The sequence below is a fragment of the Mchenga conophoros genome, linkage group LG7 (assembly GCF_057382185.1).
Source record: "Mchenga conophoros isolate Kocher_MC1m ecotype Shallow Benthic linkage group LG7, M_conophoros_male_GT1.1, whole genome shotgun sequence".
NCBI lineage: Eukaryota > Metazoa > Chordata > Actinopteri > Cichliformes > Cichlidae > Mchenga > Mchenga conophoros.
The window spans coordinates 41,694,420-41,719,896 of record NC_140532.1 but is presented as its reverse complement, the minus strand read 5'-3'; the positions used below and the strand labels follow the sequence as shown (position 1 = coordinate 41,719,896).

Genomic DNA, 25,477 nt, shown 5'->3' with positions numbered 1-25,477 from the left:
CTTAGGTTTAGTGCTTGAATATATGGGAAACCAACCCCTCAAGCTTTGTTCTGACCTGTTCTGCAAAATGGTGTTGGACCTAGACAAAATACAATACACAACAACGACATGGTAAAGAAATGTGACGCTATACTATTCTAGAGCAGAGTACAATAACATTAGAATTCATATTACAGTACATGATCTTGCATATGAGAGTTAAACTAAGATTCTTAGAAGCATGTGAAAGTAATCGCCAGCTATTAAGCTGTGCATTATTGATACAGTATCTCTGTGGATAATAATAAACCTTTCTGACCTGCTGCCTGAGTGCAAAACTCCACGCCGGCTTCCTTCCTCTCTCTCTGCTCCAGCGGCAGTTGCCACGGCACCTGGTGGGGCTGCGCCACCACCGTCACTTTGTAAACTGTCAGGGGCTTCAGGTTGTGGAACCGTAGTCTATACCTTCCCGGTTTTACCGCTGCGTGCTCTACCCCGTCTAAGAACACAGTGTGAGCATAGTTGCTGTTGCTAGGCAACCAAGAGAGCTCGGCAGTGTCACGCTGAATGTCATCGACGCGCAGACCGCACGGCGCCACCACCACATTGGCTCCCACTAGCAAGGTGCAGCGCAGCTCATCTGACAAGCCCCGGTCCGTGACACTCTGCACTGACACACGGTGGACGCAGCCGTCCAGGTCCAGCTTCTCCAGCAAACACTTGGTCCGACCACCGTATGGTATATTGGCACGAAGCTCCCCATCTACTAACACATTGTAGCTAGAGATGTTCCCCCAGCCCAAAGGCACTAGTGGAGGCTCCCAGGCCACGATGACACTCCGTGCCAGCTGCTTGATCAAGGTGATCTTTCTGGGGTAAGGCACAACGTCTTCCGCCAGGTCCTCAGGATCCAAGGCCCCACCTGTCCCATTGCTACAGGGAACCAAAGCGTTTGCTGAGCTCAGAAGGCCATCCTGGGAGGCACCTCCATCCACAGCCATCAAGGCTAGGGATGTGTGCTCAAGTGAGCTGAGATCTTCCCCTGCGTCTCCAGCCTGAATGCCTGGTTTTTCCTTGTCCTGGACAAACTCCACAAAGTTGGAAGGAACAAGTCCTCTTTGGCCATCCAGCAGCTCCCCTGTCAAGCATAAACAAGTACAGACACAAAGGTAGAAAATAACAGAAATATGTTATTCATTTTTTAAATTGATATTTCTAGTTAAAAAGAATAAAAGTAGATAACAGAAAATCCTGCTACTATTTAATAAATGTCTCTTTAGGAAAAACTTTCTGTTTTGATGCCACCTGTAAGTGTTAAAATTAGGCTTCTCTCACAACACAAAGACAAAAGCAAAGCAATAACTTAAACACATAAATCGGTGAGAGCTTCTTCTTTTTTTTAACCTGCAAGGTGAGAATGAGTCACTGAGTGAGAGGTGGAAGATATGTAAACATACAGCATGTTCTATTCCCTAAGATGTAAGATTCCCCACGGGTTCTCTGATGCCATCTTTCATACTCCAACACACAACTTAGAAAACACTCCTTTCAACATTTCTAAGGACCTCAGCGTTTGAACATTTCCAGGAGCACCCCAGAGTACGTAGATGCTGCGGTCAATGCAGAAAAAAAAGAAAGAAAAGAAAGTGCTTAGATTTGCAGTGTAGTTTTTCCCCAAGGCAATAAGTTTGTCTTCAACAAAGCTCCCTATCATCTCGTCCTTCAATCCCTTTTTCCACAGAGGCCTGGGGGGCCTTAAGACCATCTTGGTGTGTCTCTACAAGTGTATCTGAGCGAGTGTGTTTGTTGTTTATGTGTGCTGATGATTAAGCTGAGCCCTGCTGGATTAGTCATCAAACTAAGAGACCAAGGTCCCCATCCTGACAACAGCTTGGTATGCAGCCCAAGTCGCCCCTCCTGTGTGGTAAATACAGGGACCGTCTGCAATACCATGCAATCTGACTGCACACAGCTAATGAATCACAGGGCTTTCTATGACGGTCTGTGCTGGCTGCAGGATTGCTAGCAAGGGGGATTAGGATTGCCTCTGATGGAGAAGCCTTCATAATTATAAAGAGATTATACAGAGAGTGAGTCCAGCCACCAGTTATGAAAAAGTGTCGGGAAACTTTTCTTCATGACACCACGCACTGACTAAGTGGAAGTCACGCGATGAAAGTAGCCAACTAGTATGTATGACGGACTTATTCTATATCAGGGTGACAAAGCCTGTCAAGTAGTCCTTGCAGCACGTTTACAAAAATGACTGCATCAGCATTACGTTTAGATTGTGCTGTATCATTACATAACACGACATAATGTAAAGAGACTGCAGGGGCACAAAATGCATCACAGATACAATGTGTCATTCTACACATACAACATTTTTGCATATACCACTTACTGCACAGTGTGCTGTAGGTGCAATGCAGTAGGGCGATCGTGGCTCAAGAGTTGGCAGTTCGTCTTGTAATCGGAAGGTTGCCGGTTCGAGCCCTGGCTCAGACAGTCTTGGTCGTTGTGTCCTTGGGCAAGACACTTCACCTACCACCTACCAGTGATGGCCAGAGGGGCCGATGGCGCGATGGCGCCTCGCCTCTGTCAGTCTGCCCCAGGGCAGCTGTGGCTACAACTGTAGCTTGCCTTCACCAGTGTATGAATGTGAGAATGAATGAATAGTGGTATTGTAAAGCGCTTTGAGGGGTCCCGAAAAGCGCTATATAAATGCAATCCATTATTATTATTATTATTATTATTACTACATGCTACAGTCAAAAACGCCACAGACATAAATACGATGGTGAAAGACAAAACAACTTCAGTGGAGAATAAATGCCAGCTGACACACACTACTCGGCATTTTTGTGTCTTTTTTGTGTTTTTGAGACAATACATAATGATGCATACACTTGTTTTCACTGTCAGGCAGCATCAGCAGACAAGCACTCAGGCAAAACTGCAGGCCTGAACAGAAGAAAACCTATCCTCCCAAATAGAAAATTTGTTGCAGTATTTTCAGATTTTTGCCAGAATTTGATTTATCGAGCCAGAAGCACATATCGCCTCACAGACCGCTTCAAATGCTCTATGTGTGTTGTGTACGACTCACCTTCATAGAAGCCATCGTCATCCATGTTTCCATACACATACAGATACTTTCCAGCCACAAGGGGGAGTTCTGCTTCAGGATGCTCATTTGGTCCATCGTAAGGGTTATAACTTGAAGGAAAGAAAGGTTTTTCATTCATTTGTGAAGGAAAATTAAAGATAATGCGCGTTAAAACCCAAAATGAAATTATTTCTGTATTTAAACTTGTCTTATGCACCTATAACGGGCAGTGCAAAGGCGGACCTGGCCTGTGTAGCGAGATTTGGACCTGGGTGATGGGCTGGCCTCATCCTCCATCTATAGATAAATGAGAGGAACAAATTAAAGTGTTATTAGCAGGGATAAGCGACTTTCCTACAGCATATTTAAGAATTAGCAGTTTGCAGCAGCTCTTGAACCATTCCTTTTCAAGATATGAATATGTAAGTTAATTATTTAAAAACAATTAACATAATAGGTTATGCATGCATTATTCATGGATGTGGCATCACACAGACCCACCTCTGATGAGGGAAACTGTCGGGGGTGGATGGGGTGGTCCGTTGTCACGGTGCTGGATTTGACAGACAGCAGTTCTGGTGGTTCTCCGTCTCCAGTCTGCGGTGAGCAGGGCAAGAACTGGGATATCAGCAGCGGCGTGTCTGCCGCACTCTCATCACCTGGGAGACATTGATTTCCATAGCAAATAAAGAGTAACTGCCTTTTCCTTCCACAACCATTTCGCGCTCTTTGGAGCAAAACCATTGATCTCCTGCGGGTACAGCTAACACCCTTCATTTGGAAGGCTACTCCACCCCTATCAGCCCATCCTATTGGCAAAACAGACTTAAAAAAAATGCAGAAAACACAAAACGGAATTCCCTGAAGAAATTAACGATACGTAAACAACACAGATCAAGTGCATCACTGCGTTCTTGTGGTTTGTATGTAATATTATGCATTAGCACAAAAACATCAGTGAATTCTGCCCGAAGTGAAGAGACAGATAAAACAGGATTTTCAGCACTTCAAAGACCTTTGGTTTGTGCCAGACTGTATAAATCTACATCACTGATACGGCTCTATTTGCTGTATCTGCAGGTTGCACTGTGTTGTTAGAATACTAATGTGTTAAATTACATTCGTGTCGTACATCAGGCTTGTGATCAAGGGCAGATATTGATCATGAATAAGCACCGTCTCCATTAATGGTATCCACCTCTGGTTTGCAGTGAGTGGGTCCAGCTGTAATGTGAGCTGTCTGGGGATTAGATCACTAATTATCATTTTATCTGATCATAACCCTTTTAAGCACTAATAATTTCGCAGATGCTTTTATCTGGAGAGCACATGTGTTTTTAGAATAGTTAGACCCCACTAATATTTAACCCTGCTAGTCTACAGTTTTATATCACCACTTTATATTACACAGTTACATTAATACTCACAGAACCACACTCACACTCAAGTAAACACATAAAACCGCTCAGCTAAAACTGAGGAAAGTAGTAATCAGAGAAAAATAAATAAATAAATAAAAATCAGGGACTGACTTTCTATGACTTTTGATTTGTTTTGATATGTCCCCGTTCCCCAGCCTCATAATTGCCTTTATGGCTCAATGTGTTTCATACAAAGCTGCCTGTGAGGTGAGACTCACCTGTCTCTGGTTGGGCTTCGAATCTGACCTGCGAGAGTTTCTTCTGTGGTGAGGGCGGGATCTGGGATGCAGAGGTGGTATTACTTTTAGGGATAGTCACAGGTTCCGACTGGAGGCGGAAATTCAGCAGCTCTTTGGACAGCTGGTGAAAGTGTTCACTGTGTGACCGGCATTCCTGCTCCAGGTCACGAACCTTGACCTTTGGCAGTTAAGAAAAAAGAGCAGTAAGGATTGTGAAGACTGAGAGGAAAAAAAAAAGAAAAAAAAAAGAATGAGAGGTGAAAGGTGATTATTCTTCTGGGCTTTGGCAGTATATAATTTTGAATGTCTAGCAATCTAATCTAAACACGTGGAAGTGTAGAGTCATTTACTGATATGGTTAAATCGTGATAACCAAGCCTGAGCACTCCATGAAGTTATATCATAGACATGCTATCAGAGGAAGGCCTAGAGGGGAAAGCGTGAATATACATATAATCACTTTTGGTGATACAGAATATAATTTTGGTTTCACAGGTTTGCAATTAAAGGAAAATTCGAAGAGGAAAGAAAGGGTGATGTAACTAACTAATCAGGGATGAAAATAAATACCTGAAACATTCTGTCCTTATTGTTCTGTTCAGACAAAATGTGGAAATCAGAAGTAGTAAGTAAAGAAAGGAAAAAAAAGGCAAAAAGAACCAATCGTTAATAAAAGCAAACGGAAGGGGAACCAATGAGAACACAAATGTATTTATGAGTCGACAAAAAAATAAGACAAATGTGTTTGTCAAACTGAAATGGACTCCTAAGCACAAAAACACAGAGTGGAAAACATATGGGGATTTCACACCTACAGACAGCACAACTATGCTTTCCCTCCTGTGGCCATATTTGCCCATAACTATAGAGAAACGCGCCTGTGAAAGAGACCAACTGATTCAGGGATTTCTAGGAAGAGATCTCCTTGACAGAGTTTCAATTTCTCTGACCAAACTGTTTTTTCTGAGCCAAACTCAGTCTGCTTGCTCAGTAAAATCGTATTAGAGCGCTCCAGATGGATAATAACGTGACCTCATATGAGCCGCACACAAAGGAGTCTGCGACGTATTCTCGTAGCAAAAGGATTTAAAGTAAGACGAGAAAATAATTTTGAGTAGAGGTCTGTGATGAAACAGCGGGTCAACGATTACCATCCGGGCGGGGGGGCGACGTGAAGCGTCAATGCAACGCGTGACAACGCAACTACTAAACAGAAGCGTTTGGAGCGCTATAACAAAAGCAGCCTGAATAAGAAGATAGAAATGTGACCGCAAGCACAAAGGATACGCTATTGTCTGACTAGTCTGATGTATGAGTCACAATCTGGTGTGGAGTACTGGAAAAAACTACACAATAGTGTAGCCAAGCAGATAAGTGTTTTGCTGGAAGAGAGACGGGGGGAACTTACTTATGGGACTTCATTAGAAGAGAGTCCAGAACCCCAACGGTACCCATGTGTCATAAGTTCAAGTTTAGAATAAACTTGCGTCGTATGGCTCCACATTAAAACTCTGCTTGTCCACCCACGCAGCTGTTTTCAATTAGCCTGATTAGACGTCGTTGAAGGCCTACGTAGGCGTGTGCAGACGGTGCCTTTTTTTTAACATCTCTCTTAATGTGTTGCCAGTTTAAATGCACTAGTTAGTCCAAGAAACGTCACTTTTCAATTTACTTAATTTAAATAATTTCCTGCGTCTCTGCGTTCGATTTCAGGCTCAGCAGAGGTGATTACTGAAGATGGTGTGGGTGTGAGTCACGCAGTTAAACTAATACATTCGTTTGACAAATATACCTCGCTTATTTTATTTTAGCCCCAAATGTAGAATGGCTCTGAGGATGGCAGTGTTGGTTGATGTTAGCCCAGGATAAAATATCTAAAGAACTGCACTGGAAACAGACATTTAAAAAAAAAAAAAAAAAAAACTGCTGGGGTGAAGATTTAAAAAAAAAAAACAACCTTCAAGTTTCTGCATTTACACAATTGAATGTTGGAAAGAAAAACTCTATATTGTGTCTTGCAACATCAAAGGTGTGCGCTTTCATCTCCTTTTTGATGTCAGATTGTGAGCTTTTGATTAGCTAACATTTCCTCCCAGTTACGTTTATATCGCAGCTTGTTGCTTTGGCATGTTCTTGACAGACAGTAGATCGCTCTTTGCATTTACATTTGGACTGAGATGTTTTTCAAAATGACCTCAGAAAAATCTCAGTTTTAGCAAACACCCTACGTGTGGACATAGCCTAAAATTCTCACTTTTAGAGCCCAGCGTTGGACATTTTGACCATCTCTGTGGTGTCTTTGTGCCTCTTACAGTACTTTTAATATATCAGACAATTAATATAGCTTGCTGTGCAGTTGTTATACTATAAAACAATCGAAGAAGTCTCCACACTGCACCCATAGATATGATATGTATGTAAACATACACGGCAGACCCAGTGGCATTTTGATGCTTTTTATTAAAGCTTTGACGGTTGCTGTCCACAATACACAGAGCTGCAGCTCTCCCGCTGCCCGCTCAACACTATCACAACAACCCAACCACAGGACCCAGTACAATATTTAATTCGGCGGGGCGTGATTGCGGATGCCGCGCAGGTGCGTCCGCCTCCTCTGCACGGCACCGCAGGCCACGCCCCGCCACATACCCCCATCGCCCGACTGAGGCCGGGGAACCATCCGGCCGAACGTACTCCCCCCACCGCGAGCGGGAGAGGGGATCAGCCCGGACCGTCGGCGCCCCCGGGCCCTGGCCAAGCGACGGGGAGTTGTGAGTTCAGGTGGCCGCCTGCGAACCCAGCAGCGTCGGCGAAGCTGGTCCGGAGGTCGGCCGCGTGGCAGGTGGACGCGGCGCGGTCGGTACGGTCGTGCGCCCCGGCTCGCAGGCAGCTGGGCAGATGTCCGGCAGGCACCGGCCTCTGGTGGAGGTGAGGCCGCTCTGCTCACCCTGCTAACCTCGGGCTTCGGTGGCGCGGACTCCCTTAGCACGGGCACCACCGACTTATCCCGCGGCTTCTCCGCCCCTCCCGGTGGGAGCAGCTCACGTTCCCCTCGCTGCGCCTCCGCCGCTGCCCCTACCGGCTGGAGCGGCTCCTCGGGCGCCGCCATCGCCGCTGCCCCTACCGGCTGGAGCGGCTCCTCGGGCGCCGCCATCGCCGCTGCCCCTACCGGCTGGAGCGGCTCCTCGGGCGCCGCCATCGCCGCTGCCCCTACCGGCTGGAGCGGCTCCTCGGGCGCCGCCATCGCCGCTGCCCCTACCGGCTGGAGCGGCTCCTCGGGCGCCGCCATCGCCGCTGTCCCTACCGGCTGGAGCGGCTCCTCGGGCGCCGCCATCGCCGCTGTCTCTCCCGGCTGGAGCGGCTCCTCGGGCGCCGCCTCCACCGCTGCCGGCTCCGCCGCCTTCTTCCGGGGCGCAGGAACGGGCACCGGGCCCTGCAGAGCCCCAGCGGCTCCTACGCGAGGTGTGGGGACAGGCGCTGTGGCAGGCTGCGTGCTAGCTGGTCGCAACCTGGGGGCCGGCACTGGCGCCTGCACGGACTGGATCTCCTCCACTCCAGCGCCATTGGGGAGCGCCGGTGGGGGTGGTGGTGGTGTCGGGCAGGACCGGATCAGCGCCGCCAGATTCTCCATTCTCTGCAGATGGCGTTCAGTCTGGTCCTGCAGCTCTTCCCGCCTGCGGCGCCACACCGCCGCCTGCTCCTGCTGCGTGGCCGCCAGCTCGGCCACCATTCTCGCCAGCTCCTCCCTCTGCTGGCCCACTCCTGGATCTGCCGTGCCTCCCGTCCTGGGTTTCGGCACCACTGTAAACATACACGGCAGACCCAGTGGCATTTTGATGCTTTTTATTAAAGCTTTGACGGTTGCTGTCCACAATACTCACAGAGCTGCAGCTCTCCCGCTGCCCGCTCAACACTATCACAACAACCCAACCACAGGACCCAGTACAATATTTAATTCGGCGGGGCGTGATTGCGGATGCCGCGCAGGTGCGTCCGCCTCCTCTGCACGGCACCGCAGGCCACGCCCCGCCACAATGTACAATCAAGATTACTGGCCTTAGTTTATAATTTAACACTCCACTATCTCATTTAAATATGGCCACTTCCTGCTCCAGAAAAGAAGATGGAAATAACCATAAAGCTAAAACTGAAGCTAAAAGTTCAAGGCTAGTTCAAAGCACTGGGTGCTGTAGTAGAGCCAGACAGGATGTTTTACAGCAGCTAACTTGATACATAGACAAGCTTCGAGTCTTTTCCATATGTTCCAAAAAGGAGAGCTTCATCACCAACTTATCCATGTTTCCCCTTATTTCATCTGGAAAACTGACCCAATACTACATGAACCATCTTAAGGATGTGTTTTGATTCGCCTGGTTAAAACAGAAAGCTCCACTATGTTTAAGAAACACAGCAATCCAGGAAACATAAGGGTTTGTTCAGCTTACTGTACCTCTAACAGGTGTACTGCTTCCTCATGCTCTTGGTCAGTTTGAACCCAAGCCTGCAGAGAACACACAGAAACACACAATGACAGCTGACACTGTGATCACGGTCCATGAGGTAGAATAGACAGTACACAGCTGACATACTGTCAACGCAATACCCTGGCGGATGCTCACTGGTTCATCAAACAGAGCTGGTACTTGAAGAGATGCCTACTTCTGATGGTACAGCTCCAATAAAAAGCAACTGGCTTATTTTAGGACATGTTAGTGTCCAAGTACTGGCTGTTAAAAGGCAGTGAAATTAAACCCACTCTTGAGCGACTGTGCAAATCAATTTGTCTCAGTTTGAATGATCTGCATCTTTGAACATTAATGATTCTCTTTTGAACAAACATCAATGCAAAAATGGGACCAAAATGAGACAAACAAACCTCACAGACTTCCGAGAAAGAGACACTTTTCATCATGTTAAACTTGTGGTCTAATCCAGAAGGTATTTGATATTATTTCAGTCATCATCATAGGAAGGAAACAGTAAGCAGGAACACATGCGCACATGTATATCCTTTTTTTTTACGAAATATCAAAAAAGAATAAAACAACCACAACAGGTCAGATCTTCATGCTGCAAGATATTTGTAATGTGTACAAATATATCAGCAACTACAAACGCAGCATTTTTAGCCGTGTTCTTCATCACACGATCAAAGGGACCATGGCTGCATTTGTAATCACATCTGCTGATTTTGGGGCGGGCTATATGAGGTATCTGTATTTTCTGATACAGTAGCAGTGATTCAGCATAAAGTGGCTCAAGACACATCATTATCCAAACAAAGACCTTTGGCATAAATTCACTACACAAAAGTTGATAACCAAGGAGGGATTCTGCCAAAAGTATTAAAAGAATAGACTTAAAGCGGTTTTTAAACATACCTTTTGCAATTGATTGATCTCCTTCTGCTTGGTGTGAAGGGCCACCAAGGCTTGCTCATGCTCTGTCTGCAACTGTTGCTTTAGCTCTACAGCCTCATGCATATGCTAGGAAGAAACAGAGGAAGCAGAAGGAGGAGAGATTATTTCCAACACTACTGCAAAAATAATAAATTACCCAGCTGCAATCTTTTGTTGAAAACAGTATTCTCACATTTCAATGTCATCGAGTAAATCTATTCTCTCTACCACTCTGGCAAGAGCTTTTGAGGAATCTGAGCCCTGTCCACCTGATTTAGCGACATTGCATCCATTTCTGAGGAAAAATGAGGACTGCTTGGAAAAATAGGAATAGCCACAGTGTTGTTGCATCAGCTTCAGTGTAATAAATCCCACAAATTGAAGTGAAGCATTGCCTAATCCTCAAAGATTAAACCAAGCAATTCATTTGAAAGGTTGCCAAGAGTTGGATAAAAATATTAATACCAATTACCACCTAGTTTATCTAAGGCTGAAGTGGAAGAAAACAGCTTGCTTCTATATGACAGTTTAGAGATCTGCCAACTAGCAGCCCGTTAAGCTTAGTAATTAGCACATTATATGTTGGTTGTTTAAAGTTTAAAGATTTTGCACCCTCACATACGATGTCACTTAAGAGGCAAGGTACGTGAAGAGAAGAGCATTAAGTAACACTGGCTTCTGTAACATATATATCTCTGGCACCAAACATACTCTATAGTCTGCACTGACTTACACAAAGCTGTCACGCATAGTCGCTCCTGATCCAAATCTACCCTTTGCCAAATTAGCCAAGTCATGACTGTACAGTATCTATGCATGAAGTCACAACCAGCTGCCACATCTTGCAGAAACAGAATTAAGGCCATAGGATGTCTCTGTGAGCTTAAGAAGAAAAGACAGCTTAGAAAGCTCTGACATTCATATTTTTTTCCCTGTTCTTTCTCCCTTGAAAAAAGAAAATCTTCTTTACCTCCGGGAGTGGCTTCGAGGTGTCCTGAGCAGCCAGTCACTGCTTTGCATAATCATGGAGAAGCTCTAAGCTGCAGAGGACCGGGGTAGCTGAGAGGCTGTCACTGGAGCCTTAGTGAAACTGCTTTTTTAACCCTTGCTTTTTCACACGGGAACCAATGGTCACGCCTGCATTTAAACACCTCGTTTTGTCATTTTAAAAAGATCTGCGATCTTTCACTTTATCTGCTTTGGTTAACTTATTACAATTTCAAACAGCTCCAACCCTTGGACTACTGCAGAGTTATCCAAGGTCTACACTGCTTGATGTGGACTCGAGGCCTTGAAAAGTTGACTAAGACTGGATTGAAACAGCAAAAGAAAGATGCTGACTTATTAGAGACAGGAATCAAAACAGACTCTATTTAACTGGGCATTAAAAGCACGTGACATCAGGCACCTGGAAAAAAAAATGCAACTGACTGCCTATAAAACTCATGACGTCTTATGAACTGACTTAAAATTATTGTCAAAAACTTCAGGCTTGACCTGATATTTGCTGTTGAGAAGTTTCAGACTTTATTTGGAGCTAATGCTTTGGCTGTTCCTCGGGACAGTCTCACTTGTCAACATCCATAAACTGGTTGTGTCTCTACTGAATGAGGAGGAAGACACTGGCAAATTAAAAACATCTGTCAACAGTATACCAAAACAAAAGCCAGGAGGTCCCCAAAATCCAACTGGAAGATAAATCACGGCCTGATAATGGTCAGCTCTCCATCACATTACTATAGTCACGCTATAATTCTATACTATATATTATACTATAATACTATAATTCACAATTTTTAAGACTACACTCTGGATTTACCTCTGTTGACACACATACATGTCTAACAAAGGTCTGATGTCACTGCAGATTATTAGTTTATATGTTTGTTCTCATTTCTAATCCTGTCCCTTCTGATCACTGCCAATGAAAATCTTACCATCTTAAACTCTGTTTTGTAAGTGTAACATGAGCCATGGCCACAGATAAGAAAAAAAACTACTAAATACAATATAGTGGGGTTTTTTCTTTTTAAAAAAAAATCTGTTTCCTAGTTAAATTGGTTGCTCGCTTTAACCTCTTAGGACCTGACGTCCACATATGTGGACATCACATTTTGGGTTATTTAGACCAAAATACTCAATTTTGCTCTGCAAGGGCCTGATATCCACTTACGGGGACATTATACTGCTACTGTTCTATCGCAGTTTTAAACGAATATCCTCATATGTGGCTCTTATTTTTCTTAAAAACAAAAATAAGGTAAAAAAAAAAAATCTGGTAATTCTTTGTTTTTACATTCATTGGGTCCCAATATGCCCAAATATCAAAGAGAAATTAAAAATGCATGTCGTGGAAGAGTTCGGGTCTTAGGAGGTTAAAGACGGCAGTGTTTGATCCTCTGTATGTTTGCTCACAGAGAAATTAACAGTCTCTCATTTTTATAGTAGTTCCATTGTAATGGATACACAGAATAGTAACCAAAGATCCTGAAAAAACAAATTATGTGAAAATTATAAATTGATTTGCACGACATTGAATGAAATGAGGAAAACATGACTTAGTACTCTGTGGAGAAACCCTTGTTGGCAAGCACAGCAGCATTTCTTGTAGTTGGTTACCAGGTTTCCAAACATCGCAGGGCTAAGAGATCATGACCTTGAAGTTTTCCTTCTTTACCCACTCCTATGGTACCTTGGTGGTATGGTTTGGGTCACTACCATGCTGAAAGATCCATCCACAACCCATCTTTAGTGTTCTTGCTGTCTAAGTTCTCATCCAAGATTTCGTGGTACGAGGCCCAAACCACTGGCCCCTAAATGTGGTAAAGTTGTCTTGCACCCTCTGGAGAAAAACGTCCCAAAAGAATATGTTTCCACCTCCGTGTATGGCAAACAAGTTGATGCCAAAGAGCTTGATTTTGGGTTCATCTCTCCACAGCACTGCCTCCCAAGCCTTCTCTGGATCATTTAGATGTTCACTGGCAAACTTAAGTCGGGCCTGTACATGTGGCCTTGAGCAGGGGACCTTACAGTTGCTTCAAGACTTTAATCCATTATGCCAAAGTGTGTTACCATTGGTGTCCTCGGTGACTGTGGTCTCAACTGCCTTTAGAATATTAACAAACACCTCCGATGTAGTTTTGGTCTGATCCACCACCTTTCTCACGATCATTCTCATCAGGATCTTGCATGGAGCTCCAGACCCAAACACAGCCAATCGGTGAGAGCCAGAATTCAGGCTGGGTTGAAGAGGATCAAATGTCTATTCTTTTCTGGATAATTGGTTGATATTCTGTCTGCCTGCATTAACACTGAACTACCATAAAAATTGGAGACTTTTCATTTCTTTGTAAGTGAGCAAACTCACAAATTCAGCAGGGGATCAAATAATTATTTCCTCCCACCTTGTGTTCTAACTTGTATACCAGACTTTGACCAAAACAAACAACAAAAAGAAAACTTTTGTTATCAGATTATATGATTAAAAATAACACAGACAGTGCTGCATCTCATTAGTTTTGAACCAGGTCTTTTTCTGTTCTTTCACACTGTGTTTCTACCATCTCTGCTTTCTCCACCCACATTATCCTGTGTAATTTTCTCTAAATTATTTCTTTGTCTCCATAATCAATGCACAATGAGAAAGTGACAAAGCTTTCTCTGCTGTATCGGGGAGCTGGTCAGTTTTTCTCATGCGGGTACATTTCGCTCTCAAATATCCTGACAGACACACAATCGATAGGAGATGCAGGGAGGCGAGGATTTGTAATGAGAGTCCCTCTCGCAGTGCAGCGAGACTGTGTCTGATTACTATTGGCAGACCAGAACACAATAAAGAAAACAGCCTTTCCATGAAGCCGGTGACACTACACCTCATGTATTGCCTCAGTTTCCTTCTCAGGTTTTCTGAGGACACAAATGCATGGGAAATGGGAATATTTCCGAAAGAGTGACAGTAAAACTGGGCCTGAAAAATCAGTTATCGTGACTGGTGTGAGGACTACTGAAGTGAACACATGTTGGACTATGAAGAAGATGGGAATGCTGGAGAAATGGAGTGAGATGGATTGATGTAATGGAGAAAAAGAAGCAAGAAAAGGTGGTTTAGGCTTGGGTCATCACATCTTCTACTCATAGGTACAACAGGTGTGTGGTTGACTTTACAGATTGTTTAGTGGTCTGTTGAACTAAATTTAGACTCAAATAAATGCACAGAAACTGAATAATAATTACAGGTAATTACATCTGAAATCTGTGCGAAAAGTAGGTAAGACAATAAAATTTATACAAGAAATGGGTGAAATCTTTAGTCCAGGGGTTTATGTGTGGTCAAATAGCACAGAGGAACTCAAATCTGATATTATTAAGGCAAAAAAATTTGTCCCACCTTTAAAACGTGTTCCAGGTTATCCACTTTTTCCTGGAGTTGGCTCCTCTGCTCCTGGGCCACGTCTCTCTCCTGACTCACTACAGCAAAAGTCTGTCTCAGCCGATCATAGTCGGATTGCACCTGCAAGAATTCGAATCATGAATTGAGCACAGACACAACGAAGGGATAGATGAGAAACAAGCGAAGGTTAAGTGGATTGTTAAAACATGAATTTGAATAACTGTGGGTGGAAAAGAAAAAAAGGTCAGCAGCAAAAGAGGCAAAGAGAAAACCACAACAAAGCGAAGAAAGAAAACACTTTAATTGCGTCGTCGTTGTTTTACTTGAAGAGTCTCAAAATGCAGTCTGTTTTATAAAGAGCAAAACAAGCATGCAATTTTTATGAGGTTTGTTCTTGCAGCAGACCTACTTTTCACATTTATGAATAGAGGCTGCATTTTTGTGGCTCGAGGGTTGATTGAGAGTTCACAGTTTGAAGAGAAATTAATCAGCACATTTTCATTTAGCGTTGATGAGACAGCGTTGCTGACTTGAGCATTTCTGCCGCTCGTCTCTTCATCGGTCAGAGGCCTTGAGCTAAGCCGGTTCCTCAAAGGACTGAGCTGAACCACACCTATCATCTCGTTAATTAGCATGAGATGAGAGACACAATAGATAAGCTTACTCACAAAAATAACATTTAGAAGTACATCAAAGATACATGCGGCTTAACACGGATGAATATTTCTATTTTATCTAATCATTTTATTTAGAGATCAATTGTGTCACTGCTGATGTTACTAATTAAACCAGACAAGCAAAGGAGTTGTTTTTTATTCAACATTCTTTGCTTAACATTTCGATTTAATGAGTTATATGTCTGATATTTCTTAAAAACTCAGTCGCTAAAAGAAAAGTTACCACTAACGACTCTGAGCAATCAAAATAACACTGCTTCTGTGATAAACATAAAATAGTTAAGTTGATCAGTTCTCTCTAATCTATCAAAGATCCTACGAAGCAAATGCAATTTATGTACTCTGATTCTCTAATCACATCCCCCGTCTTGTTTCCCGTCTCTTCATTTCTTACTCTCAGCTTCTGTCGTTCTCTTCTCCCCTTGTCATTAATTCACTATCTATTTATGCACACGTAAATACATTTTCACTGTGCCTTTGTCTTAATTGCCCTTACAAGCCAGTCACACTCAGTTATACAGTATATGTGGCAGGACTGCACACACATTTGCCCCACTTTCTTTTCATCTCCGTGGCCACCTTGTCGGTGAACAGATGGCATCGTTTTCTGTGACACTTTGGAGCAAAAGCTCTGAGCTGAGTCCCTGGACACATGTCAGATCTGTCCCCTCTGTGAAAGTCACAATTAGCGCCAGAGCAGCTAATCGCCTACCATCACAAACGGTCACTGTCTCTCTTTATGGGTCTGTGTGCATGCGTATGTATCAGTATGTGAAGTCAGGAAACCAGGGAGCCAGCATTAGTAAAAGCACAATATTAGGAAAGGGAAAGTAGCAGTAGTGTGTGTGTGTGTGTGTGTGTGTGTATACAACACGTCACAAGTTTTGAGCAAACCCTTTTTTCTGTTTATTTTGCTAGAAAAATCGGAGATAGGTGCAGCAATTAATTGAAACACGTCCAAACATACGTGGAAATACAGTAGATAAGAGTTTGCACAATCCTAATGAGGTTAAAGTCAATAGTTGGTATGACTGTGTTTATTCTTTAGCACAGCTTAAACTGTCTTAGGTGAGCTTTCTAGTGATTTCTTCAAGCAGTCTTCAGGAATAGTTCTCCAGGCTTCTTCTTCAAGCTATTCTTTGAATGTTGGCGTCTGGTTCTGTTCTTTGTCAAGATGATCCCACAATGCTTCAATAACAGCTCCAAGGAGGTCAATCCATGACTGATAATATTCATTTGTGTGTTTTTCTATTCAGGTGTTTTACTTTTTTCCTTTTAATGCATTGACACTGTGTTCAGGATCATTGTCATGCTGAAAAATTAAGCTGTAGCTAATTAAATGCTTTCGAAGGTGGACCAAAATCTGACACATTTTGAATTGTAGGCCCAAACCATGAGAGAGCTTCCATTGTGTTTTCCTTGCTTAAGAATGGTGTCTTAATAGCCATTCTTCCACTGAGACCATTTCTGTCTGGTATATGTGTTATTTTCTTTTGTAGATTGACCTAAAGAAATTAGTGAATGAAACCAGCCAGGAACGAGGACAGGACTGAAAGTGAGTGAAAAAGAAGCCAATGTCCAATGAAAAACAGACCTTCAGAAACCCTGAAGAACTATTGCTCAAGAACAATTATATAATTGAAAGCAAAACATTAAAAAAAAAACAATTGTGGCTCAACACTGTTAATATTTGGAAATCAATCTGATATATTGATCTGACAAGATGGACAAGTTCCGTCGTTTGACTGCTCCTTTTTCTCAAAGCCACTGTGTGTGCGTTTCTTTTCCTGCATCGTTGATACAGAAAAAACAGATCATACCAAGCTCATTCACTGATTTCTTTCATTTTCCTGTGTGTGTACTTCCAATGCATACTTGCACAGTACATGTGTGAATTTCTCACCTGGTCATACTTGGATGCCTTCAGATGGTGGTTGATCAACTCAAGGTTCAAACGATTTTTCTCCTGCAAGGCAGCATGGAGCTTTGCTTTCTGAGAAGGAAGAGAAAGCAACAAAGAAAGAGTTGGTTGTCTTGTTCCATTATCCTCCTGCTTACAAGGAAATTTACATCTGAGTGCAAGCCACACAGCAAAACTACACCTCAAAATTATTATATAAGTGAAAGAAGCGACCTAAGCAACTTAGGTTAGCGTCGATCGCTCCCTCCATATGTATGCATCTGCGAGTGTGTGTGTGTTTGTGTGGATAATCTTTTTCTAAGATGCCGTCTGGAGGACAAAACCCACAGCTGCATACTGTCACCCTCCATTTGGTATGTGGCTTTAGGAATGGAGGGTGAAAGCTGAAAAAGATGAGGGAATGGGAAGAAAGAAAGAGAGGAAAATGGGGTGTGGGTGGGGGGTGGGGGGGTGGGGGGTAAATGAAGAAAATTGGAATTGTGAGAAAGAGCAACAGGAAGCAAGAAAATATCTGAGGGAGAAATAGGGGGAAAAAACTAAAGTGAGGAGAAAAAGATGTAACAAGGGAGTCCCAGAATGTTAGTCGAGTACTAAATAAGCAATCGTGCGCACACTGTCAGTAAAACCCTCCTAGCTAAAGACGAGATTAACTTGCAAACCACGTAAAAGGATTGAAAAGTGATGTGCAGTTCCTGTCTGCTCCCTCTACATTCAGAAGTTGTCATGCCGCTGGTGCTGCAGGTACTCAAGCATTACATAATTACGCCAGACTCAAACTAGGCCAATGCTCTCCTCCTATCACGCCGCAGCGCACTCAAGAGTGATTTTTACTGCGACTGTTCATATCCTGGCACGTAATACCACTTCACTGATACTGCTCATTGCCATTCTCAACACTACGGCATTAAAATGTGGGTAAGTATTTTATAATAGCAGCAAGGCCTTTCCTCTTTGTCTTCAAACAAAAAGCAACAGGAGTTAATGACAGGTTTTATTTTCTTGTTATGTCTAGTCAGGAAAAAGAGCAGGGCTTGTTTTTAAAAATACTGTTTCCAAATGCAACAGTTACTGTCCAGGGGAGGTTTGAAAGTAAACTTGGATTTCAGATACACTGAAACACAACCTCTATACATTTATATTCAAAACGGCAGAGCCACACTTGTAATGGTTTATGTTATGTTTACTGATATTGGGTTATTCTTTGTTTCTCCTGCATTGAAAGTACTATATTACTACTTACTACTATTATTGTGTCATTCCTCATTAGTTTCAGTTGTTCCTGTTTAACCTGGCCTCCTTGTACAGAAGTCTTGAGCTACACTTCACAACATAATTTCTTTATATGTTGCTTCCAAAGAGCCATAACTTCTTGTCATTTTTAAAGACGTCTTGAGTATCAGTTCTCCTTTTGGTATTGGCTGTGTTTTCTTTTTTGTTTGTTTATCCACTTTGAAGTTCGGTTGAATGACCTTTGAACCAATCAACCTAACTGAATAAGTCCCTCTTAGCAAGATACCAATTATTAGTAGACTGTCAAAAACGTACATGATTTGTTCGCATGTCTTTAGCTGAATCTATAAAAAAAAAATAACACAGTTTGATAGGCATAAAATAGAATTTTTGCACTAAAACTAGCTGTAAGAAAGCGTGCTGTGGAGTGTGTTCTTAGAAAAATTGCAGATCAGACATGGATTGGCCTCCCCAGATCCCAGACCTCAACTTTACTGAAGCAGTGTGGGATCATTTTGACAGAAAATGAATCCAACATCCAAAAAAGAGCTCTGGATGTCCTCTAAGAAGCCTGGAGAACTGTTCCTGAAGACTGAAGAAAAAATGACAAGAAAGTTTGCCTAAGAGAGTTTAGGCTGTGTTGACGAATAAAGGTGTTCATACCAAATATTGACTTTCCACCTTGTTAGAATTGTACAAACTGCACATGTTTGTACATTTTTCAGTGAATTACTGCCCTTATTCTCCATTTTCCTAGCAAAATATAAAGGAAACCTTTGCACAGTATTCTATTTAGTTTGAGTCAGCCTTTGTCAGATTGTGTGTGTCTACCATTTTTTGTGCTATTGTATGTTTCACTGACTTGTTCTCCATCTCATTTTTTTTGTCTTTGTTGTGCTTCTCATTTGGATTGTTTGTTACCCTTCAACAGCTTAGTATAACAACCCTCAGTCTATCTACATTCTCTTTTGTATTATGCTTAACAGCGCTAATCACATATTGACACACCATACATCAGCGCAATATGCTCTTGTGAACCTGACTGTCACGAGTTAAAAAATGGCCAAAGCTTTGTATCACCTTCTGGAAGAGAAAAGACTGTGGAGCTCAGAGGTTTATGATCAAATTTATCAGTACAATAAATCGAGGAACTCAATAAACTCTGGACAAGAGGAGGAGAGAGAAAAACAGACAAAGTGAGGGGCCAGCCAGATTCATTCATCTCTTTGTGTGCAGGCAGAGTGACAGCCAGGGATGTCAGAGAGACACAATCAAACCAAGACCGAGATAGAGAACAGACAAGGACAGGAAGACACAGAGACTGGTGAGTGAGTTCACTTGCTGCTGTTATTGTGTAACTCATGTCGCCACATCACAGCCCTGCAGACTACAGCGTTTTTCAATGTACAGAGCCACACCTGCAGCAGCAGTTACAAATCCTCCTGCTATGCTGCTGTTAATTAAGCAGAAATGAAAAACAGGGAGATGTCAGTCTCAGTCACGCACTTCACTAAATCTCCAGGACATGGTCTTGTAGCAGACACCATAAGACAGGCGGGGAGGAGATGGACTGAATGTACAGATAACTGGAAAGAAGACAGCAATAGAAACCCTAAACTTTCTTTTGCTCAACCTTCTTTCCCATCAAGGAAAAGAAAGTTTGAAAGAAAAGACAGAGAGTAATAAAGAACCACAGAAAGAAAGAGAATGACCTTTTAAAGCCTTCTTTTTATGGGCCTCAGGAATGATGTCTGCTTCTCCACTTCCTCCCACTTACAGTGAATCACACATTCACAGCTCAGCTTAACACTCCCTAACATCTTGTATACACACAGCTAAACTGCGAAGCCAAAGGACACACACATTTTCGTGCCAATTTAAACCTCCAATATCCACAAATAAACAAAGAAATCTGGTTTGACGATATGAAGGATATGGAAATGTGGTGTACTCTTAAGAAAAAACGCAATTTAACACCACTGACATCTGTGCAGAGCAAGTGAAAGAGTAGCAGGCATGTGTGAATCTTGAAATCTGTGTTCCATATGTGCATGCAGAGAGGCTGGATTGGCTTAAGGGAGAGGCATCAATACAGCTAATGTCTAATTCACTCTGATAACTTTCTTTCTTCCTTTCCATACTGTCATTTCTCATTGCCTACCACACAACACCCACACACACTCATACAGACTCTCCCTTCCATCACCATAATTATCATTCTGTCCATAAAACCACAAATTTAGCTACTGAACCCACCTTAGCTCACGGCTGCCAGGCACCAAGGTCCTAAACTCTCAAAATGTTCTGTGCATCTATATTACTGGCTCATATCTTACTTTCTTGTTGACACTTTCTTTAGGAGCTTCATAATAGTAGAATTTCCAAAAAAATGAACTGGCACCTGCCAAAAATAAGACAAATACAGTGTATTTAAGCAATGATTCATCAAGTCACGAAAAAACAAGCTGCAGCTACATTATTTTGTTATATGGATTGCACTATTGTGTGAGTTAGACTATAAATATATCTTTACCCAGGCCCGAAGATGCCCTTTTAAGAAAATATTTATTTTCTTATTCTTTTGTTCTGCCACATTTTACTGACACAATAATGTAGGATACAGCAGAGTGGCTTAGAAGTAATCAAACTCACAGGATAATATATTAGCTATACCAGTGTAACTGCTTGTTAACAGAAATATTTAATGGCAGCGACTCATTTAGACATGTAAACATCGAGTATCAGAATGGGGAAGAAAGATGGAAGAAGTGACCATGACTGTGGCACGGTTGTTGGTGATGAGACGATATGCATATATGATAAGCATTTTAGAATTAGCAGAGTTACTGGTAACCCTCTCTGGGTTTATAGAGAATGGTCCGAAAATGAGAAAACATCCAGTGAAAATACCTTGTCGATCTGAGATTTGCCAGAATGCTTTGAGCTGAATGGAAGGCAACAGTAACCCAAATAACCACTTGTTACAACACAAAAGGCACAGGCTCACCAAAATTGGACAAAAGAATATTGGAAAAACCTTCCCTGGTCAGTTATGTCTCGATTCTTGCTCCAGCAGTTCAAGGGTCAGATTAGGTATACTGTAAACAAGATGAAAGCATGGATCCATCCAACTTTGTATTAAAAGTTCAGTTGTTGGTGGCATTATGGTGTGAAGGATAGTTTCTTGGCACACTCTGGCCCCCTTAGTACCAATTGACCATTGTTTAAAGTTCACAGCTCTCCAGAGTATTGTTGCACGTCCATCTCTTTGACCAGTGTATACCATAACCAGCAAGGTCCAGCTAATAAAATAGTCAGTGACTGTATAATTATATTTGATCTACTCAGATTCATACACACTTGAATCTAAACTGGGCTACATAGGAAAAAGAAAAATGGCAAATAAGTCCTTATGTCAATCACAGAGGACACTCAGCTGTGTTTGATGAAATAACAAATTATTTAAAAAATATTTAAGAGATTAAATTCTTCTGTTTTTTAATTAAAAAACCAATTAAGTGACATTAAATGCAGCATTCAAATATCCTTTGCAAGCTAATATAGGATTTTATGGATGTGATCTTGGATTTGCTGAATTTAGAAAAACACATTTTGGATCCTAATAGCAATATTAAATGTTGCAAAATAATACTTGAGAAAATAAGCCAGGAGATGATGCATTTCTGATGGAGAATTGATGGGGGATGAAATCATGATTGCAGAGATTTGTGGGATGGCTACTCCTGACTCTAAATAGGATTCTTGTGGGGAGAGGATTGGTGCTGTTTTCCGCAGGAGGATTGTCATTAATTAGATGTCATGGCGGAAACACTTTGTTCCACTTAACTGTGGGCGGAAAGACACACTGACAACATCTGCCGTCGTCACTGTGAGCAGCAAGTCACAAACAGAGATGTGCCCATAATAGGTAATTACTACAGACATGACCTTTTTATACAAGTAAAATGCAAAAAGAAGTTCATGGCTTAAGTTTCTGAAACTATATTCTCCTCACTGTTGACAAACATTCGTATTTGAATGTAAATTTTATACCATTTTCCCGTCCAAAAGGCATATTCTCCTCTGTGTTTAAGATATATAACATTCATATCTTGCTACATTAGATTATCTCAGTCCTCTTTAAATCTTGAGATATTATAAACAGATTATTTCCTCCAGATCTCTTCATTAAACTCTGGACTGCCGTTGTGAGTGAGTGGTATAATAGGACATCTACAGTCAATGTATCTATGCATGCAGCTGTCCTTAATAACTGAGTGTGTGAGAGAGATTGTTCTGTACTTGTGGTTAGTGAGTGGACAAATTGGTAATGTTATATCCTCACTGACATCTTCTGCAAGAAAATCAAGATCACCACTATTGAATAGTTGATGCAGTCAGGACCATGGACAGCTCCTTAGCTTTAGTAATGCAGACCAGCGCAAACGCCCTGAAAACTGACCTGGAGACTGTAAATGTTACCTTTAACTTTTTTTTTATTGATCATAATTTTAAAAACAGAACAGCTGGTTTTGCTTTTATGTACATCTTTAAGGTTAAAATGTGAAGGGTTTTAACATCTATAAATTTGAAATAACATTTATGAACTTAATTGAAGAAATATTTCAGTTTGAACTCATCCTTTAAAAACCTCTATAAGCCTGCAATTATTTAAATCACACTCCAAGTACAGTGTGTCAGTGGGCCACGTTAGACAAAAGCAAGCCACCAGTCCTTTAATATCTCACTGTAAAACAACTGTGATATGGAAGCAGGTGACAGAGTAGCATATCAGTGTGATATATGCGATCATTTATTACACAAAATGAAATCAACAAGAGTAAAATAATACAAGTGAGTAATGTGATGACTTGTAGGACTATACATGGAGTATATTTACTTACACGTCCTTGTGGGTTATGCTATGTGAGTAAGACTAAGAGGGAGTTAAGGATTCGAATTTCTAAACACGAAAAAAGATCGAGAGAGAAGAAAGAGGTGCTTTATAGTGAGACATTTTCAGCTGACTGGATGTGGCATTTTTGGTCTACCGTTCAAGGGAATTGGAGTCATTATGTCACTGAAAAGAGAGAGCAATAAGAAACAAACTTCTTCAAAGGGAAGCACATTAGACGTATCATTTGCAAACTGTGTATCCTGGTGGATTAAAAAAGGAATTTTATTCAAGTGTTTGGTTTGTTTTTGTCTGTGAGTATGTTTCAGTGTTTTGTGCACATTTTGTTGATTTGGTGGTTGGAGCGCACTGTTGGTTTTGCATGTTGACAAACTGTTAGTTGTTGCCACCTGTGCCTGTTACTGATTAGGTCCTGGTTGTGTTTTATGGCTGGCAGCACCCACTTGTATCAGAAACCCTGAGGAAAGCCTTATGCTGAAACACATCAGTTTTTTTTCTTACTTCCTTGTAGTATTTAGTACAGTATATATGTAATTGTTAGCTCTCATGAAATTCTCATTCATTATTATGATATCAGTGTGCTCACAAAGGCAGCGAAGAAGAGCGTAAACTAGGGTGTAGCAGAGTAGGATTTAAACTATACAAAAACGTATCTTTGGATATGTTATATGTAACATTTCCAATAGAAGAACTCAGTTTAGTGTTCAGAGTCAAAGATGCATATAAATCTGTTTGGTGTAATCATTCTAGTAATAAATTTATACTCTTGTATTACTTTACTTTTAACACGGCCACTGTGACTCCCGTGGTGCTGTCTACCCACTGGAAGGTCAGGGGAGCGATCCCTGCCTACTCCAGTCTGCATGCCGTATCCTTGAAGTATCCTTGGACAAGATAGTGAACCTTGAGTAGCAAATGTTAGACAGCAGCTATGGAGAGATAAAAGTGCTGTCCACAGTGCACCTGAAGCACATCTGAACCAAAAGAGACCAACTAAGTCACTTCAGTGCCGATTACAAAGCACTGAGCTACAACATAACACAAAAGAGTCTAAAAGAGGACACACTCTCAAGGTTAACTTTAAGACAGTTGTACATTGACACTGTATGTCCCCACTTAAGGAATTGGTTTTGAAAAGCTGGGACATTTTGGAGGATTTATTGTATAGCATTAGCAAGCTTTACACTTCAGCATAAAAGATGATGTATAACACAGGCTTTGTCCTCTGAAGAGCTTAATAGGTGTTTGCCCTTTCGTGAGAGAATGTGTGACTTCCATCCCACTTGATCTTCAGCCAAACATTAGCTTCCTTGGCATAATGTAGTAAGTCTCAAGAGCATTTTGAGATCAGTCGTTTATAATGCAGTTAATACCGTGCATTACTTTTGGATTGGTAGGCATGACACAAAAGCAAATGCTGGGTTATAACTGTGCAGTCCATTCACAACAAATGATTTGCGTTAACATTTAATACGTAGTAGTGTTTATGTGTGTTTATTTTATTTGTAAACTCTGCCCTTCCGATGACAACCGCAACCTTCTGCATCGCAGATTGACTTAATATTGTTTCCCTTAGCATGGAATGTTGTTTTAGCAACTATACCATAATGTCATTTTTAAAAGACACTGTAAAGATGTCAGTTTTTAATGTCAGTTTCAAAGCATTTTCAGCTGATTTCTCTAACCTGTACTGCTGATTATGCAGCTACAAGTGCCTCATTCATAAAACATAATTGAGTGGCCAATCTAGTTTTGAGAGTAGTGTGTGTTTGGTTAAAACCCGTGTGTACATGTGAGCAGTCATAATAGAACGTCACACAAGACCTATGAGGTCATCTCTTTTATTTGCAAACTGTGGACACAGATGGCATGGGGTAATACCAATACAGTGAAGCGTGAGCTGAAGTGTGTGCGTGTGTGTGTGTGTGTGTGCATGCAAGCATGAATGAGTTGCATAACTAGCATCTCCAGGCATATATTAGCCTTAAGCCCTTCTGCGCCCACTGTGTCACAGAGCAGACCTTTCAACTGAATCCCACGCATTTACAACCCCTCGAAATAGCTCATGTAGTTAGAATACCTCATATGATGAACACGCTCCGTCACTTTAATACAGCAAGTTGTCCTAACATACGATACAGTAACAATCTGGGGAATTTTCACACACATGTAAATAAAGGCTTGAAAAAAAGGTCTG

At 41.9% G+C, this 25,477-nt stretch overlaps 1 protein-coding gene across 11 annotated transcripts in view; it reads right to left on the bottom strand.

The window, feature by feature from the left end:
- rimbp2a (RIMS binding protein 2a) overlaps positions 1-25,477 on the bottom strand; it is a 73,591-nt gene that overhangs the window by 19,057 nt on the left and 29,057 nt on the right. For 8 of the 11 annotated variants that reach the window (XR_014893023.1, XM_085279329.1, XM_085279328.1 and 5 more), the window contains 11 exons: positions 17,118-17,207; positions 14,535-14,657; positions 10,130-10,234; positions 9,199-9,249; positions 5,319-5,342; positions 4,728-4,926; positions 3,590-3,747; positions 3,306-3,385; positions 3,089-3,198; positions 299-1,117; positions 56-79 (listed from right to left, as the gene is read on the bottom strand). Coding sequence is in view for 10 of the 11 variants with exons in the window: in XM_085279329.1 (XP_085135455.1) it covers positions 56-79; positions 299-1,117; positions 3,089-3,198; positions 3,306-3,385; positions 3,590-3,747; positions 4,728-4,926; positions 5,319-5,342; positions 9,199-9,249; positions 10,130-10,234; positions 14,535-14,657; positions 17,118-17,207 (1,783 nt within the window). In the remaining variant the exon portion in view is untranslated. The remainder of the gene's footprint in view (positions 1-55; positions 80-298; positions 1,118-3,088; positions 3,199-3,305; positions 3,386-3,589; positions 3,748-4,727; positions 4,927-5,318; positions 5,343-9,198; positions 9,250-10,129; positions 10,235-14,534; positions 14,658-17,117; positions 17,208-25,477) is intronic. The other 3 variants (XM_085279331.1, XM_085279334.1, XM_085279330.1) reach the window with 2 other exon arrangements.